Source organism: Fukomys damarensis, unplaced genomic scaffold (genome assembly GCF_012274545.1).
Source record: "Fukomys damarensis isolate Sample0158 unplaced genomic scaffold, DMR_v1.0_HiC HiC_scaffold_13, whole genome shotgun sequence".
Taxonomy (NCBI): Eukaryota; Metazoa; Chordata; class Mammalia; order Rodentia; family Bathyergidae; genus Fukomys; species Fukomys damarensis.
Window position 1 is genome coordinate 27,256,396 of NW_022900925.1, and position 18,950 is coordinate 27,275,345.

The 18,950-nt window shown below is 35.7% G+C and overlaps 1 protein-coding gene across 1 annotated transcript in view; it reads left to right on the top strand.

The window, feature by feature from the left end:
* Hsf5 (heat shock transcription factor 5) overlaps window positions 1-18,950 on the top strand; it is a 44,979-nt gene that overhangs the window by 10,983 nt on the left and 15,046 nt on the right. Inside the window, exons 4-6 of the mRNA XM_010620349.1 lie at window positions 11,313-11,410; window positions 14,771-15,289; window positions 17,283-17,460. Of these exons, the coding sequence (XP_010618651.1) occupies window positions 11,313-11,410; window positions 14,771-15,289; window positions 17,283-17,460 (795 nt within the window). The remainder of the gene's footprint in view (window positions 1-11,312; window positions 11,411-14,770; window positions 15,290-17,282; window positions 17,461-18,950) is intronic.

An 18,950-nucleotide genomic window follows, 5' to 3' on the forward strand; every position in this document is an offset into this window, starting at 1 on the left:
AATATTTTTTAATTTTTAATTTTATAGGTGAGGTTAACTCATAATGAAATCATTTTAATATCTCAATAATAAAGTTTAAGCTGGGCTCGGTGGTGCACACCTGTAATCCCAGCACTTGGGAGGCTGAAGCAGGAGGATTGCGGCAAGTTCAAGATCAACCTGGACTACATAGGGAATTAAAGCCTGAATTACATAGTGAGACCCAGACTCAAAAAACAAAAATGAGGGAGGACTGGGCACTTAACTCAGTGGCACAGTGTCTGCCTGGCAAGCATGAGGTCCTGAGTTCAATCCCTGGTATAAAACAAAAACAAAAACAAGGAGTCAGGGATGTGGCTCAGCAGCATAGCACATGCCTGACAAGCTCAAGGTTCTGAGTTCAATCCCTGGTACCAAAAAACCCCAAAATAAAAAACAAGCAAACAAAGGCAAACCTCAATGGGTAGTAATAAAGCTTAATGAAAAAGCATGCTCTCTTGGTCGGGGATTTAGCCAGTGGCATGGTGCCTGCCTTGCAAGTGCAAGGTCCTGAGTTCAATCCCTGGTACCAAGAAAAAAAAGCACAATCTCTGAAAATGAAATTCTTTACCAAAATATGGTAAACCCTGGAGTTCCTGTGATGTTCATCTTATACAGCTAAGAACTCAGGAGAAACAGATGGAAGGAGAAACTGACAATGGCAGCTGACCTGGAGTTCAACCAACCACTCTGAGGTTATGCTGGTAGAGCTCAAGTTATTGACTGGAACTCCTTATGATAATGACCATCCGTTTTGCTTCTCAGAAAGAAAATTCTTTTCCTGGGTAGGCTTTTGTAAGACAATAATCTTACCATTTCATTCAAAGTATTTTCTACTTTGCAGAAACACCATAGCAGTGGTGTATGGTGTGTTTCATCCTGTATTGCACTTTGTACAGGATTATAAAATGGGCCAACAGAAAAGAAGGTCAAAGCTTCAGAAAAGACAGAAGAAAGCATTCCTTTGCCCTATGAATTAAAAATCTGGAAAATTCATTAATTTTATCTCAAATTTAAGTAATTTGTTAGCACATAAAAGTTATAAATCTGGTATCTGTTGTATTTGTAACAAAACTCACTGTTTTCTAGCTGTTAACATCAAACCTTATACTTTTTATTTATTGGCTCATTGCAGTCTACCCAAATATAGAACAAAAGGGATTGCTTTATTTTTCTAAAACTTTTAAGTTTAATGATATTATAATAACAAAATGAAATTTAAATCAGACTGAGTTCTTTATATTTTTAGAGCTGCTATTGTTTTACGGGATAGAGAAGGAAAAAGGGGAGCAATATATGTATGGAGTAAGAATGATTTAGTATTTTTAATCATTTTTTACCCATTAGAGAACAAAAAAAAGTTTACCATCTTATGTTGAAAATGCTTGAGGCCTAATATCTCTCCAAATATTTCTTTAAAGAAAAAAATATGTGCAATCTTTAAAAATAGACTGATTTCATGTTCATATGTTATATGGTATATCATTTTTTCTTTACTGTGTTGGGGATTGAACCCAGAGTCTTTTCACTGAGGTATTTGCCCACCCCCACCCCCTTTAAAAATATTGAGAGAGGGTCTAGCTAAGTTGTTCAAGCTAGTGTGGAACTTATGATCCTCCTATCTCAGCCAACTGAGTGCTAGGATTGCTGGTGTGCAGCACCACACCTGGCTCATGTTTATACGTTATATATCTTGAATATAGCAATAAATAGGGCCATTATTTTTTCTTTATTTGGTACCGGGGATTAAACTCAGGACCTTGTGCTTGTGAGGCAGGTGGTGGAACCACTGTGCTAAGTCCCCATCCCCTAGGCCATATTTTTATCACTGGAGAGTTTAATTCAATATTTTATTTTATTTTTTGAGTTAATATCTTGCTGTTTTGCCCAGGTTTGCCTTGAACGGACAATCCTTTTGCCTTAGCCTCCTTAGTAGCTGAGATTACAGATGTGCCCCACTATGCCTGGCTCTATTGCAATATTTTATTAAATTAGGCATTGCTATATAAATTATGGTTTTGGGTGCATTCCATGTATGCATGAGAGAGAGAGAGAGAGAGGACATTGAGACTGTCTTCCATGTACTTGTTTTACATTCCATAGCCCAAATAGACAGTTCTCTCACATCTCCCACATCTCCTTCTTTCACCAATAAGTGTTGCCCTTTCCTTTCCTTTTGTTAAACTGCTGAAACCTCAAAAACTTTTAGGGAGTTGAAATTTGGAAGGATTGTATAGGGAGGCAGAGAAATGTGCTGGGATCTTCCATTCAGAATTTCAGAGGTATTGTCTTATGGAAATATTAGATATAGTGGCTGAGTACTGTATCACTATCATCTGAGGGTACAAATGATTGTAGTCTGGATGTTGTTTTATGGTAAAATGTATCCCAAATTCCACATAATCCTTCTAAGTTTTATGAAAACTACTTCTATATTATTCATCAGAAAATGCTCCAACTAATATTATTTATTCAGTATAGATACATTATTTGTTAAATTGCTATGATTTTGGATTTGTTACTGAAAAATATTTTATTTTATTTTTATTTTTTGGTGCCAGGCATTGAACTTGGGCCCTTATGCTTGCGAGGCAGGCAGCGAATCCATGGAGCCAAATCCTTGGCCCCTGAAAAATATTTTAGCATGGTTGTAAACTTATAAAGTGAAAATTGTCAGGCCAGGCATGGTGGGTCATGCCGGTAATCCTAGCACTTGGGAGGCTGAGGCAAGAGGTTCGCCATGGATTCTAGGCCAGATTGAGATACCTAGGCACAACCTGTCTCAAAAAAAAAGAAGGAAGGAAGGAAGGAAGGAAGAAAGGAAGGAGGGGGGAGGGAGGGAGGGACGGAGAGTGAGAGAAGAGAAGAGAAGAGAAGAGAAGAAAAGAAAGGGGATTTAGCTCAGTAGCACCATGCTTGCCTAGCAAGCATAAGATCCTGAGTTCGATCCCTGGTACTGGGGAAAAAAAATTGTCCCCAGGAGTTTAAGATGAGGAATAGGAAGGAGCTGCTTTATAAAAAGAATAAGGAAGGGGCTGGGGATTTAGCTCAGTAGTTTTGCTTCACAAGCACAAGGTCCCAAATTCAATCCTTGGTACCAAAAAAACCAACAAACAAACAAAAATAAAGAATAAAGAGGGAGGCTGGGACAGTAGCTCTGGTAGAGCACTTAATTTACAATGGGAAAAGCCTTGCATTCTGGCCCCAGTACTGAAGGAAGAAAAAAAAGAAAACAAACAAACAAAAAAAAAACAAGTGCTGTGGGTGCTCTGGTTGTACATACTACATATAAAAAAAAGAATCTTATGGGGTGTTTGTTTGTTTGTTTGTTTGCTTGAGACAGGGTCTTGCTATGAATAGTTCATTTCAGGCTGGGCTTGAACTCACTGTGGAGCCCAGGCTGGCCTCAAACTCAAGGCAATCCTCTTGCCTCAGCTTCTCAAGTGCTGGCATTATAAAGGTATACTACCACCCCCAGCTCTTCTGTTTTTTAAAAAATTTTGTCAGTCTTCTTTAATAGGTATAATTGAAATGACTATAAATTTTCTGAGATTATGAGAATAAGAAATCTCATGATCTCACAATGACTTCTAATACATAGAATACTTCTGTGATATAAAGTAGTCAAAATTGCTTTGAGCATTCTGAACTCTCTTTTTTTGGTAGCACTGGGAATTTAACCCAGGACCTTTATGCTGAACTACATCCTCAGTCCTTTTTTAGTTTTCTTTAGAGACAAGGTCTCACTAAATCTCCCAGTCTGGGCTTGAATTTGGGATTCTCCTACCTCTGCCTTCTGCATGTTGGGATTATAGGTGTGCGCCACCATGCCTGGCTCATTATGATAAATTAATATAAATAAAAAGTTTTATTGTTAAATGTAAAAGACCTCCTGTGGGGGAAAGTGCCATAAAAATACTGTATAAATACTTAAGCTCTCCAATTATGAGTGAAGGAAACAAAAAGTGCAAAAATTGAACCAATACTTAATGAGTATCTATTTATGAACAGCATTATAAGTGACTTTGCTACAGTTAAAAAGAATATTGCTCTCAGAGTCAAGATAATAATCACTCCCAAATTCGTCTAAGTCATGATAAAAAGACTAATTTTGGCATAGTGGTCATATTCCAGTTCTTTCAAAGTGAACTATGCAACAAGGTTTGAATCAAATTTTAATAAAAAACAGCACACAACTTCATTAAAAAATTAGTTGTGTTAAAAATAAAGTTGGACCTGATCTTCAAATAGTATAACCAGTGAATTTTGAATTTTATAATTCTTCATAAATTCTTAATTTCTCTAGTAAAGCCAGACTATTGAAACTAATAAATTGCTATTAGACCGACTCATAAAATGACTCAGTAGAGTCTCCTTATCTTTTCCTTGAAGTGTTAGTTTTCCTTGCCTTCTTTGTTTACATTTTTTTCTATTCTGATCTTTCCTTCAAAGATAAAATGTTGAGCCGGGCGTGGTGGTGCATGCCTGTAATCCCAGCACTCAGGAGACTGAGGCAGGAGGATTGCTGTGAGTTCGAGACCAGCCTGGGCTACATACATAGTGAGTTTCAGGTCAATCTTAATTACTTAGTGAGACCCTGTCTCAAAAAACCAAAACAAAACAAAAAACAAACAAACAAAAAACAAAGATAAAATGTGATTTTATCCATGGTTTCTTGACTCTTTTTAGTCTTGCTCGAACAATTTTTTTCCTCTGATGTAATTTTGTGTCCCACCTATAATTTAATTGTCCTCTTTTATTAAAAAAACTCATTTTAGACCTTTACATTCTCCACTATATATTTGAAAATACATAAAATTCACAAATGCATATTTACATAGAGGTTCCTGTATTGAGGAATTTTGAGATTTTTTTTTTTTCAGCATTGGAGATTGAACCCAGGGCCTATGTACTGACCTGAATTTTTTTTTATAAATTTTGGTGCAAGTTCTAACTAAGTTGCTAAATTGCCCAAACTGAAATAAAACTTGGGATCTTCCTGCCTCAGCCACACAGAGTGCTAGGATTACAGGTGTGTCACCTCCATAGTCCTGGAGGAATTCTTTCCTTTGACTAACATTATATTGCTGAGTTGACTCATTTATTTTCTTTTCAAGATTTACATTTTAAACTCAAAGCACTGATTAAACAAATTATAGTTGCCTTTACTGTCATATTTTAGCAAATACTTATATAGCAATCAGTGTGATCATAGGGTTGTATTTTTCAATATTTATTCATTTAATCCTTATACTAGCTTTATAAAATAGGCTGTGCAGTTATCCTTATTTTATAGGTGGCAGGAATAAGGCACAGCTGTTCAGCAGCAGACTGGGAAAGACACACAGGCAGTCTGACTCAGGATACGTTCCTTTTGGCCACTGTGCTTTGTTGTCTTCCTGCCTCTCATAAAGATTTTTTTATGGGGGGAGTCATCCTGTTTTTCTGTAGAGGGAATCTTCTGGCTTATCTGTCCATCACAGTTGGTTATTCCCAGACAGAGTAGACAATCCAGACACTGATGGAGGGTAATCACCCTTGTGTGCTACTGGTGGCATTAGGACTGCTCTGGGTTGATTCACTGTGTCCAAACATAGGAAATATACTTGAATGGCTGTCATGGGAGGTCCAGTCTGGGGGCTCTGGGAAGTGGAGTTACCTCTTAATTCATTTCTGTATCTTCTGTACCTAGCAGAGCTTGTATATAAGGAGTCCCTGGTAAATAATCTCTTGAATGGATGGGCTAGTTCTAGTCTCAGCTTTGTACTCAATCATCTGATGTGACCTTGAGCTGATTATTTTATGTCACTTAGACTCTATTTCCTTTTCTATAAAGTAGCAATTTCTATAAAGTGCTATAAAGCAATTTCTATAAAGGAAATTTCTATTTCCTTTTCTATAAAGTAGCAATTTCTATAAATTGCTATAAAGCAATTTCTATTTAGTTCCAGAACTAGATGAATTAGTGTGTGCATACCAATTTTATAAAATTTGAAACACTATTTACATTGAAAGCGTAAGATGTTTTAAAAGCTGTCTTAAGCCTATATATTAACACTTTAAAAGCTAAGTAATTTATAAGAATAAGTACTTTCTTCCAGGTTACACATGATATTTTTATTTTTCATTGAAAACAAATCTCATAGTTATTTAAAAGATTTTGTGAAGCTCTTTTGGGCAAAAAGGGTTACAAGCTTAGGGCTTGTACATACTAGACAGGCCCTCTACCACTGAGCTATACTCAGCCAAGTATACTTAAAGTGTAAAGTTTTGACTTGGTGATGCCTGATGTGGTCATGTGTACCTGTAACCCTAGCCCTTGGGAGGCTGGGGCAGGAGAATCACCATGAGTTCAAGGCCAACCTGGACTACATAGTGATACTCTGTCTCAAAAAACTAAAAATAAATAAATAAATAAAAATAATAAATAAAATAAAAATTTAAAAACTAAATAAAGGTTTGACTTGGCATATGCCTGTAAACTCAGCATTTTGGAGGCTGAGGCAGTAGGATTACCATGAGTTTGAGGCTACCCTAGGCTTCTAGTGAGTTCAAGGCAACCTGAACCCTGTCTCAAAAAAAAAAAAGTTTAATCTTTAGGCTTCTAATTCTCATAATGTACACAAATAAGTGGACATATGGAGTTATAAAAGTTCTCCAGTGTGGTGGTGTTCGGTTAGCCACCCCCTCTTTTGATTCTGGGAATCAAACTCAGGCCCTTGCACTTGTGAGTCAAGCAGTGGAACCACTGAGCCAAATCCCTGGCCCAGTAGCCTATTTCTTTGAAGAAACCTAACTTGGTGCTTATAGAAAAGAGGTTGGGGGCAGGAGATTTAGCTCAGTGGTCCTACCACCTGCTTACAAGTGCAAGGGCCCGAGTTCAATCCCTGGTACCAAAAATAAAAAAAGAAAAGAGCTTGGTATCAGGAACTTTTTGCTTGGCAGAATAAACAAAAGTACAGTCAGATGTATATCTTTTTATTGTAGTAAAACATATATAACATAAAACCTACCATTTTAACTATTTTCTGTGCTATTATATATATTTGCCATCAGCACTGTGAATCCCTAGAACTTTTTCCCATCTTCCTTAACTAAAACTCTCTACCCATGAAGCAATAATTCCCCTTTCTCTCTTCCCTGATCCCTGACAACCATTCTACTTGTCTGTGAATATGACTATTCTAGATACCTCATATAGGTGGAACTATGTAATACTTAATATAGCAGTGTACCATCTTAACCATTTTTAAATGTAGATGCATTGGCACTAATTACATTGACAATATTGGGCAACCACCACCATTACTGCCAAAACTTTCATCGCCCAAGTGAAACTACTCATTAAGCTATAGCATCCTATTCTTCCTTCCAGGCCCCAGTAGTCACTAAACTTTCTTTTGTTTCTGTTACTGGTGATTGAACTCAGGACCTTGCGCTTGTGAGGCAGGCAATAGCACCACTGAGCTAAATCCCCAGCCCCCACTAAACTGCTTTCCATCTCTACAAATTTGACTAATCCAGGAATTTATCTTGAGATTAAAATTTACTATCACATTTACTATTTCTTTTGATCGTTTATATTTTTTAGTATTTTCTCACTGTTACATTGCTATCCTGGAGTAGATTCAAATTCAAAATATTTCAGTTAAAAAATTTGAATTGCTTCCATAGGATAAAGTATACAAACTTGTTTGCCTCATCTATAGTGCAAGTAATACTTTTTAATAATTCTGGCTCTTATAGTATTTAGAAATTTTAAAGAATGTCAACTAGCTCAGCCCCTGGTACATACCTATAATCCCAGCTACTCGGGAGACTTAAGAAGGATGATTGCAATTTTTTAATTTTAATTTTTCAGTACCAGTGATCAAATTTGGGACCTTGCACTTGTGAGGCAGGCGGCGGCACCACTGAGCTAAATCCCCGGCCCAGGAAGATTGCAATTTTGAGGCTATCTTGGGCAACTTATTGAGACCTTGGCTCAAAATTTAAATTTTTTTTTAAAAAGAGCTGGGGATATAGCTCAGAGTTAGAGAGCTTGCTTATCATGCATGAAGTTCTGGGTTCAATCTCCAGTACCACCACCACCAAAAAAAAATATCTCTACCACCACCAAAAAACAAAAATAATTATCTCTTATTTCTACCTGCAATGAGATTTCTCTTCAATATTTACACTTTTTCTTTCTGCATTCAGTTTAATTCCTTAAAGTAAACACTGCCTTCAGGAAGACATCTAAAGATCTTTTTTTTTCCCCTTTCAGCATTGGGGATCTACTGCAGGGGTATTCTACCACGGAGCTACATCCCCATCTCTTTTTCTTAAAGTTTTCTTTTTGAGACAGAGGCTCACTGAGTTGCCTAGGCTCACCTCAAAGCTGCGATCTTCCTGCTTCAGCCTCCCAAGTAGCTGGGATTATAGGTGTGTGTTACTACAACCTGGCTTAAAGTATCTTTTGCAGATGAATATATCTTAAGACAGTGATAAACTCGGCATTTGAATTTTAGCGCTTTCATAATGCACAGTAGGTTAATTTGTCATATACTAAGCACATAGTTGAATTTCTTTACCTAGGTTTTTCTGTTCAGGAAACTTAGTAATATCTTGCTTTGTTCTACTTTATTAGGTATATAAAGTGGGACTGCACTGGTAAGGAAATAGCTATTGAGGAATCTTTTAGGACTTTAATCTATAAGTTCTCCTATACTTCACACAGGCACCTTTCTGTGGATGCTTTAAAGGACATTCACTGTTTCGCTGTTTTCTTATAAAGTCAGCTATCTATATATTTTAACATATTCTTTGTTCTTTTAGTTTATCCAAGAAATTGACTAGTATTTTTACAACTTCAATATATGTCTCTTATTAATAGAATCAGCACATTGAAATATCAGAAAAATCAGTACAACCCTTTTAATGATTTATTTGTAATGTAGCAGTGTTTCCCTACCTACCCTGATGGAAGGACACCTGCAGCTCGTGAGTGTCTTTTCCTGTCACTAGGGGGCTAGGTTTTCCTTACTTGTTACTGCTCCAGAAAAAAAACTCTTCATTTTTTTTCAGTTTTGACACACCTGACTTGATGTTTAGTTATTTGAATTAAGTTTATTTCCCAGGATTTATAGGAGGCCTGGGATGTAGCATGTGCAAGGCCCTGGGTTCCATCTTCAGCACAGCAAAACAACAAAACAAAAGAAAATATGGGCTGGGGATTTGGCTCAGTGGTTCCGCTACCTTCCTCGCAAGCATGAGGGCCAGAGTTCAATCCCCGGTACAAAAACAAAAACAAAAACAAAAACAAAAAAACCCTTGGTAAATCAGATTAAAATAAAAAAATTTAATTGTATATTTGAATAACTTCCAAAAGATCAAGTGTAGGAACCTGTTGCCAAATCTGTGTTGAAAGTAGCAACAGCTTGAATTTTATGTGACAATTAGTAAATACTGTATATATTTTTTTAAATCACTAAAGTTGGGGACAGGAAGTAAAAAGAATTAAAATGTGTTATATATATGTGTGAACTCCCCATCTTGAATCATTATATAATGCAGACATGTACTAAGAAACATTAAAAAAAATTTTAAGGATCACTAAAATTGTTAAAAAACATGTTGCTCAGAGAACTTGAACACTTATATTTATATCTCAACTAGAATTCTATTAAAGTTTTTCTATATAAATAATTTAATGTCTTAAATTGCACATGAGATGTAAAAGTATTTCTTTGCTCAGTGGCGCTGCGCCTGCCTGGCAAGTGCAAGGTCCTGAGTTCGATCTCTGATGTATATCTATCTAGAAATCAATAGTCAATAATCAAAAATTAAGGTAGCATTTCAAGTGATTTTTATAATCTTTAGGCTAATTTACTTTCAAAGTTTAAGGAATGAGACTGTAATTTATTATCACACACAATATAAAACATGGAGAAACCTTTAAAGTAAGACACTTTTAAATATATTTAGCACATAGAATTCTAGTAAAATAAAAATGTTAAATTTCAAGAAGAAGGAAAAAAGGCTTAGGGAAATATGGTATTAAAAAACATGTGCTAGGGGCTGGGGATTTAGCTCAGTGATTCTGTGGCCTGCCTCACCTCACAAGCACAAGGTCCCAAGTTTGATCCCCAGTACCAAAAAACAAAACAAAACAAAACAAAAAAGCATGTGCTTTGGCATTTGATTCCTGGCTCTGGCTCTGACACTATCAGCTTTATAGGAAATTTTTGTCTCTGAGTTTGAGGTTATTTTATTTTATAAAGTAGCTTCATCCATTTGTGTTTGAGTTCATACATGTAGGGCCAGGGATTTAGCTCAGTGGTTCTGCTGCCTGCCTTGCAAGTGCAAGATCTGGAGCTCAATCCCCAGTACCAAAACAAACAAACGAAAGATTGAGTTCATAAACGTAGATTATCTGCCACTGTGCCTCCAGAATGGTAGGTGCTCAACACATGTTATCCTGTTTAATCCAAAGATGTGATATTATAACTGTTTCTCATTTGTATTGGAGAGTCTCAGAGAGACTCAACCTATTAAGACTGCATCTGTAAATATAACTATTCATAGTGTGCTACCTATAAATAGAAAGCTTGGAAAATGGACTTTTAGGTTCAATTCCCACCAGCATCACAAAAATTATTTCTTTACTTGAAAGAACAGCCATTAATATTTATTGCTTGCTTAATTACCATTACTATTCTAAGAGCTTTATGGCTTTAGGATCCACAAACCTAACTACTTGTTTAAATGGCTAAAATATTTTCTGCATATGTTTATGCCAGGTACATTGTTTAATTGTAGGAATATTTTTTATTTACTCTTCTGAAACACTCCAAATAGTTGTTACTGCTCAAAAGAATTGAAACAATTATTTAGGAATGCCAAATATATTCTGATACTTTCGGTAAAATGAAATTACTTTCAATAAGAATAAATGTTTAGGGCCGGGGATTTAGCTCAGCGGTTTGGTGGCCTGCCTTGCAAGCACAAAGACCCGAGTTCAATCCCTGGTACCAAAAAGAAAAAAAAAAAAGAATAAATGTTTAGTTAGAAAGGTAGCACACTGTTTAGGTGCTAAAGGAACCACTTAGGAAAGCAGACATGACCACTTTAAAGTTTATTATATGACCATATTATTTTCAACAATAGCAAAAAATATCTGAACTAAATTAATTTTTTTAGAGACATAAAGGAAGTTCTTCTTTGGCTTCTTTCCATGTTGAGAGAAAGTAATGCTTTGAGTGCTGTAAGGATTATTTTGGTTGATGGCTTGTCTGTATTTGAATTTGTTCTAGCTGTGCTACAGTGCTGCTCTCCTTCTACCCACATGGACTCTTTAAGTAGTTGTGTCACTCCCACTGCCTCTTCCTATGCACACTGCAACTACTTCCAGGTAAGATTATGGGCTCACTATGTTCATGTGCAGTTACACAATTTCAAAGTGTAATTTATATTAATGAGTTACCAGAGATAAGATGTGGATCATGGGCTTAGCTCTCTCAATTCTAAATAAAAGGGGTAGTGTGGCATGAATGATGTCTGAGTATTCTTCTAGGCTAGCATTGTCCAATGTAATAGCCATTGGCCACATGTGGCATTTTAAATTTAATTTAAAATTAAATTTTAACATTCATTATTAGTCACACTAGTCAATTTCAAGGACTTAGTGGTCTTGTATGGCTAATGGCTATCAAATTTCACAGGATAGAAATAGAACATGTTCATCATTGCTGAAAGTTATTTTATACAATGCTGTTCTAGACTTTTGCATAGTGAAATAAATACCAGATAAATTCTAAAAGTATATAAGTCACCAAATAACACCTCATTTCAGAAGGTACAGAACATTCGACTTTTTTTTAAAGGAGAAAAAAAATGATGTCAAAAATGAGGAAATTCAAGTCTGGTCCCCTTCAGCCTTAGCCTGCATGTTATAAAAATTTACCTCAAATATCTTATTATTTTTTAGGAAACAATTGCTCTGATATATTTGTTTTATATTGCTATTTTTAGGATTTTTTTTTTAGACAGGGTCTCATTATGTAGTTCAGAATGACATTGAACTCATAGAGATCCTCTTGTATCAGCCTCCCGAGTGCTGGGATTATAGGCATGCACCACCATGCTGTGTTTATGTTGCTATTTTTAGGATAAGAGTAAATGCCATGCTTTATACTGTAACTGCTAAATTAGAATGGTGCTTCTGCCTTGAATAATCATCTAGATCAGTGATGGTGAACCTGTTAGAGTTTTCAGTGATAACAAACAGCCAGCTGTAGCACACTTGTGGTAAGTTGGCCACCACTGAATCTGAGATAGGTTCAGTTCTTGAGGTATAGGGGAATGTCTGTGTGTGTGTGTGTGTGTGTGTGTGTGTGTTGCTGGGGATCAAATCCAAGACCTCAAACAGGTTAGGCACATGCTGTACCACTGACATTGCTGGTGACATTAAATTGCTCAAAAGAACATTCTTAAACTGGGTATAGTGGCTGTAATCCAAGCACTCGTTAGGCTGAGGCATGAGAATTTCACAAGTTCAAGGCCAGCCTGTGCTACATAGTTAAGGCAAGCCTGAACTAATAGTGAGACTGTCTCAAACAAACAGACAAATAAAAAAAGAACATTCTCCCTCACGCCTTTTTTTTTTTTTTAAAGAAAATGTATGTGGGAAGGAGATAATTCCACTGTTTTTTGAAGTAGGGGTCTTAGTTGGCCATTTTTTCATGGTCAGTATCAAGCATCACACCCTAGTCAATTCATCTTCACTGGAAGGACATGCCTACCACACAATCGGATATTCTTGTTTGTAGATCCAGACACCCTCTCCTGTGTGTTATACTAGGGACACTCTAACAGTATTTATATCATGATTATGTCCATATTTTATTTATTTATTTATGTCCATATTTTTAATAGGCCATTTGAAACATTTTTATAAAGACAGTATATATTTGTTTTTTGGAAAATATAAATAAGCAGACAAAACATTTAAAAATGGGAAAAAGAGACAGTATTTCAGATCTCATTCTGAAAAATCAATGCAGTTTCATTGGATTATAGGTATTAGTGAAATACTGCATGAAGGGTCAGTATATTATCATGGTTAAAAGCAAAAGATCTAGAGTCAGAAAAACCTAAGCTCAAAACCTGACTCTGTTAGTTACGTCAGTGCCACATTGAGTGAATTAAGAAGTTTTTCTGAACCTCTGTTTTATCATTTAGAAGTAGAGATGATCACATTTCATAGGGCTTTTGTAAGGATTAAAAGAAGTAATGTACAGTGGACCCTCAAGTTATCACCAGCCTGACATACGAACAGCTTGGATTTTTAGTTTTAACAACTCAGAATTTTAGTTTTAACTTACGACCAAAGTCTTGAGTTTACAGCCCCAATACCAGCTGCTTGTGTTTTCACATGGTCTCATATACAAATTTAACCGTTAAAGAGTTCTGGAAGGAACATTATAACATTCTTTCCTGTGTGGGATTAATTGAGAAATCCTGGGCCAGTGTCTAAGGACACTGCCATTATACAGGAGAGAGACTTTTGAAGGCTGTGTAGAGGAGCCTGAGCCTTCAGTTGACCAACTCAAGTTACAACCAGTCCTCAGGAATGAATTGAGTTCATAAGTCAAGTGTCCCCTGTATATAACCTCTTTGCATGTGCTTGTCACATAGAGCTCCATGAATAGTGCTTTTGGCTATAATAGCTTGATACTTATACTATTTGAATTTACATTACTTATTTGGCACTAGTTACCTAACACTCATTGATAGAATCTTTCTAATTTATTTGATAATATTAACTCATTGTATGTTTTATTTAATCATAGTTCTTCTGTGTTTTAAGCTATAATCTGAGATAACATTGAATGCCTCCTTGGTGCAAAGCACTATCATATGTATAAAACAGTATCATTGAAGATACAATCTTAAAGTCTTGGCTATTCTAATCTATTGCTTTATTTGTTTTTTATTGAGTTTATTTGTACATTTTAGGTATACAGTACTCTATTGCATTATTTTTTTAAAAATCTCAGTAACCAAGGGACATTTGACATTCCATCCATTTTTTCCCAGATCATTTGGAACAGAGTTATCAGTACCTTCCCCGAATCTATAGAAAGATTGGTGGATTTATGACCATCCTGTTTTTGAAAATTCCTTACTGCATTCCTAAAACAACATGATAAATGAAAGTGATGTTTTTAATCTATAAGTCTTTTTGGGAAACTTTCGTATATAGGTATTTTATCAGCAAGTAGATATTTGAGTACTGTAACTTTTTGGTTTTTGTATACTTGCCCTGAGAATTAGTGGTACACTTCAGTATTAAACTTAGTGTAGTGGTTGATATATAGTGATGCTAAGTAAATGTTAACAGTACACTTGAAACTACCATTGCTGAAAGGTAGATTAGCATTCAGATTTTCTTTTTTAGTTTTTTGTTTTGTTTTGGTTTTTTTTGTTGTTGTTGTTTTTTTTGAGACAGGGTCTTATTATGTAGTTGAGACTGACCTGGAACTCACTATGCAGCCCAGGCTGGTCTTGAACTCACAGCAATCCTCTTGCCTCAGCCTTCCAAGTGCTGGGATTACAGGTGTGCGCCACACGTCCGGCCTAGCATTCAGATTTTCTTAGCTTTAGGTTTAATCATTTATGTTTAGCATTCATCAGCTTAAATGTTGTTGCTTTCCTCCTTAATGTCATTTTTGATTTTCTATCCAAACAGTCCTATTTTCTCTTTTCCCAGAATCCTCCAATGCAGTCCTCCTATCCAGTTGAATTTCTGCCTTCTAATTGGACTTGCAGTGCTCCTGATGAAAATAAAAAGACAGAAGTAAACCTAGAGGCTGTCTTTCAGATAGTAGATGAGTTGCATTCCTCCCCTAAATTGGAAATGGTAAAGGTGGAACCTGTTGAGAATCAGTGCCCTACATCTCAGTCTAACAGAGGCCAACATATCCTAACTAATTCAAACAACAGCAATCCTTCCACAAGTCAGGCTAGCCAGCTGGAGCCACTTACTCCTGTAGGCTCAGATATTACGTCTTTTGTGGTTGGAACAGAACAAGCAATTGCCTGCTCTCTACCGCAGTCACCTGAGTACATCTATACCGTCCACACAGCTCAGCCTGTGGAAAATAGCACAATGCAGGAATCTGCAGCCATCCAACAAGCTCATGGCAAACTGAAGGAGCAACTAAGCCATAATCCATCTCCATCTTCAGTAGTATTTATGCAGGAAGGACTACCATTCAGCACACATCAGGTAAGGGTGCAAACAGGACAATCCTAATAAAGCTTGGCGTTTCTTGCCAAGGGATCTGTTAGAGGAGAGTTTGTCTAGATTGTATTTGGGTGTAATTCCAGTTCACTGTGCTTTCCAAAATAGCTATATACTAGAGGCTTTGTACAAAAGATTCAAAAGAAGTTACTTTAACGTCCAGGTATCCTTTCATTACATTATGGTCTTAAGTGAACCTCTGCAGAGGCTGACTAATAGTGTATTGTGGTATAAATCTTATTTTCAAGTTAAAAGCATCTCTTGAATTTTGCTTCCTAAATTAATTTGGCTGGTGTAGGTACACCTGACTGATAAAATTCCATTATCAAAAGGAATGGTTTGTTTGACAGATGATATGAAGACTTTTCTAGGCATTTGTAGTTGGAGGTAAGGTTATGGTTGGAAGTCTTTCCTTGTTTTCTTATGCCACCACTGAACTCTAATAGTGAGCATATGGTGTTCAAATTTGTACTTGGTGTTCAAGTTGTACTTGGATTCCTAAGAGCAGCATTCTGACTCTAGTTTGAGGAAAATATTTAGAAGGTGGAAGCTAATTCTTTTATTACTGTTAGTATATGACCAGAAAAAGAATAAACTTTGTTCTAAATAATTAGTAAGAATAATTAATCAAAAGTACATCCAGGGCTGGAGATTCAGCTCAGTGGCCACTGTGCCTGCCTTGCAAGCGCAAGGTCCCAAATTTGATCCCTGATACAAAAAGAAAAGTAAATCTAAATTAAAATTACTTTTTTTTTTTCCGGGTACCAGGGATCAAACTAAGGACCTTGTGCTTACAAGGCAGGTGGTGGAACCACTGAGCTAAATCCCCAGCTGTAAAATTACTTTTTGTGAATGAAAATAGAGGTTCCTAAGATAACTTTTGACTGGCTTTTGCTTTGTTTTTGGCAGCCTTTTAAATTTTAATTTTAGATCTAAATGTCTTAAGAGTTCTATCGACTTGTCCTTTTGAGCCTATTGAGATGTGGTATATTATATGTTAAGATGATTATGCATTAAGATAACAATATAAATTCAGGAGACAAAAGATAGACACATTATATTTTAAATATGCCTATAGCAAAAAAAAAATTTGTCTTTGTTCCTTCATAATCACATCTGAAATATTGAATATCATATCTTAAAATTGTATCTATACAATTACTTTTCTATATATATACATATTTATATATATAAGTATATATATATATTTGTTTTGTTTTGTTTTATTTTGAGACAGGGTCTCACTATGTAGCACAGGCTAGCTTTGAACTCATAGGGATCCTTCTACCTCAGCCTCCTGAGTGCTGGGATTACAGGTGTGTGCCACCATGCCCAGCTCTTAATTGAACATCATAGCTGTTGGAAGCTGTGTTTTTAACTTTTAGCTTTATTTTATTATATAGCTTTATTTAAAATAAAATTTTACAGAAATGAAGTATTTCAGAAGTTGGTTAGGGATTTAATATTTCAAAGAAAATTTAGGAACCCAAGAAAGAAACTCATTTTATAAACAGGAAAGATACAGATAATATATATGAGCTGAAGTTTATACAATTTTGCCAGCCTCTTTAAGACAGAATACAAAAGTTGGTGGAATAAACTGTTTATGGGCATCACAGCACCACCAACTAGGAGGTACGGTCTGATGGAGTAAAAGATAGTGGTCCTAATTAATCATATTTTAAATCTTACTTTTTAAAGTTAAAAATATCATCAAGTCTCATTTTAAATGTTCCTTTGCTCATAAGTAAATGCTTTAGCTTTGTATATATTTTAGTGTTTTGAGTATGGAGAAATGTACCTTTTATTACTGAGGGTTTAGATAATTCCACCAAAAGTTAATATCATAAGGATGAAAAGCTTTACAAGCATGTTTGTCATATTAGTTTTTATAACAGAACTCTTCTGATAAGGTATGTTAACTTTTAGTAGATTATTGGAAGAAATCTCAGAATAATAAGTGGGTTTAATATTTTAGGTGGATGCCAGTATAAAAGGCCAGACCAATCCACCTGAGAATATTTTGCCTTCAGAACAGATGGGATTCCTCATTTCAGAAATGGGACCTGCTAGCAAGCCTAGTAAAGACACAGGCTTACCCACTCCAGCCAGATACAGAGAGCGGAGAAGCAACTCACAACAAGGAAAGTCCCCTGGTAAGGATTATAATTTTAAGATCTAGAATTTACAGCTTTAATCCAGGCATGGTAGCACATGCCTGCAACTCCAGCACTCTGGGAGGAGGCAGGAGGTTTAAGCCTAGCCTGGGCAATTTAGCAACTTAATGAATCTCTGTCTCAAAATTTTAAAATGAGCTGGGGGCCAGGGATTTAGCTCAGTGGCACTGCATCTGCCTTGGAAGCTCAAGGTTCTGAGTTCGATCTTCAGTACTGTCAAAAAAAAAAAAAAAGAGCTGGGGATGTAGTTCAGTGAGAAGGCCATGGGTACAAACCCCAGTATTGAAAAAACAAAATTAGAATGTTTATCCCTGGAATGCTAGGAATGAAACCAGGTATAGAATTAATGTATGAATGATTATTTTTCTGGGTCTTTATTGTTCATAACTGTATTTACCCATCACTTTGCTATTTTTAAATAACTAGTTTTAACTGTGTATTTTTATTAATTGTCCTTGTAAAGTATGTAATGGTTATTTTCCTTATATTGCATATAAGAATTTGAGCTTTTAAAAAATTAAATATATTTTAAAAAGAAAAGGAATTTAGGTTAACTTGAAAAGGTAAGGTGAAGGGTAATGTAATAACTGTCTTCAGACCCCAAAGACTTTGTAATTATAGATGTAATTGTTCTCTTATTAACACACTATAGGAAAAGAGGATATATGCTTAGACTGTGATGGGAGAAAATTAAATGGCCATCAAAGATAAATTATAAAGATACTGTAAAGTATGACTATCAATGGGATTTTTTTCTTGTAGTTTTTAGGAGCCTAAAATGAGGGATTATTTTGGGCACATACAATTTGTTCTACTTTTTTTTCTCTGAGATGAGGTCTCACTATGCTGCCGGTGGCCTCAAACTCCAGGACTCAAGTGACCCTTCTGCCGCAGCCTTTCTAGTGACTGTGACTCTGGGTGCATGCCACTACATCTGGCTCTACTCTTTGTAAGGATTTTGACAAAGTTATATTTTTATCTAATAAAACAAATTTCTTGAATGATCAAAAATCAAATCATATCAGAGTCTACAGTGAGAAATTTTAGTATTCTTAAAATATATACATGTCAGAGGCTGGCCATTCAGGCAGAATTAATCAGGTCTGTCATCTAAACCTATGACAATTTTTTAAATGTTGAGAGCTTCTAAGTTTCTTCAGAAAGTAAATTCATAGTAACATGATCAAGATGTTGCTCAGATTCATAGAACTCTTACGTCTTTTAGACTAAAATTGTTTCGCTGAGTTATTTATTAAAGTTAGCTTGCATAGTCACTTCTAGTTGAGTGTTTTCTAATCCATAATTAAAGGTTAAGATTTCTTATTACTGCAAATATTTAAAACAATGGCATAAGCCTGAAGGCAATTTAGAAAGATAAGCACAGGATATGTATCTACTGTGTGCCTGTGTTTATGCCATGCAACAAACTTGATATTGTCATTGTTTTTTTGTTTTGTTCTGTTTGGTTT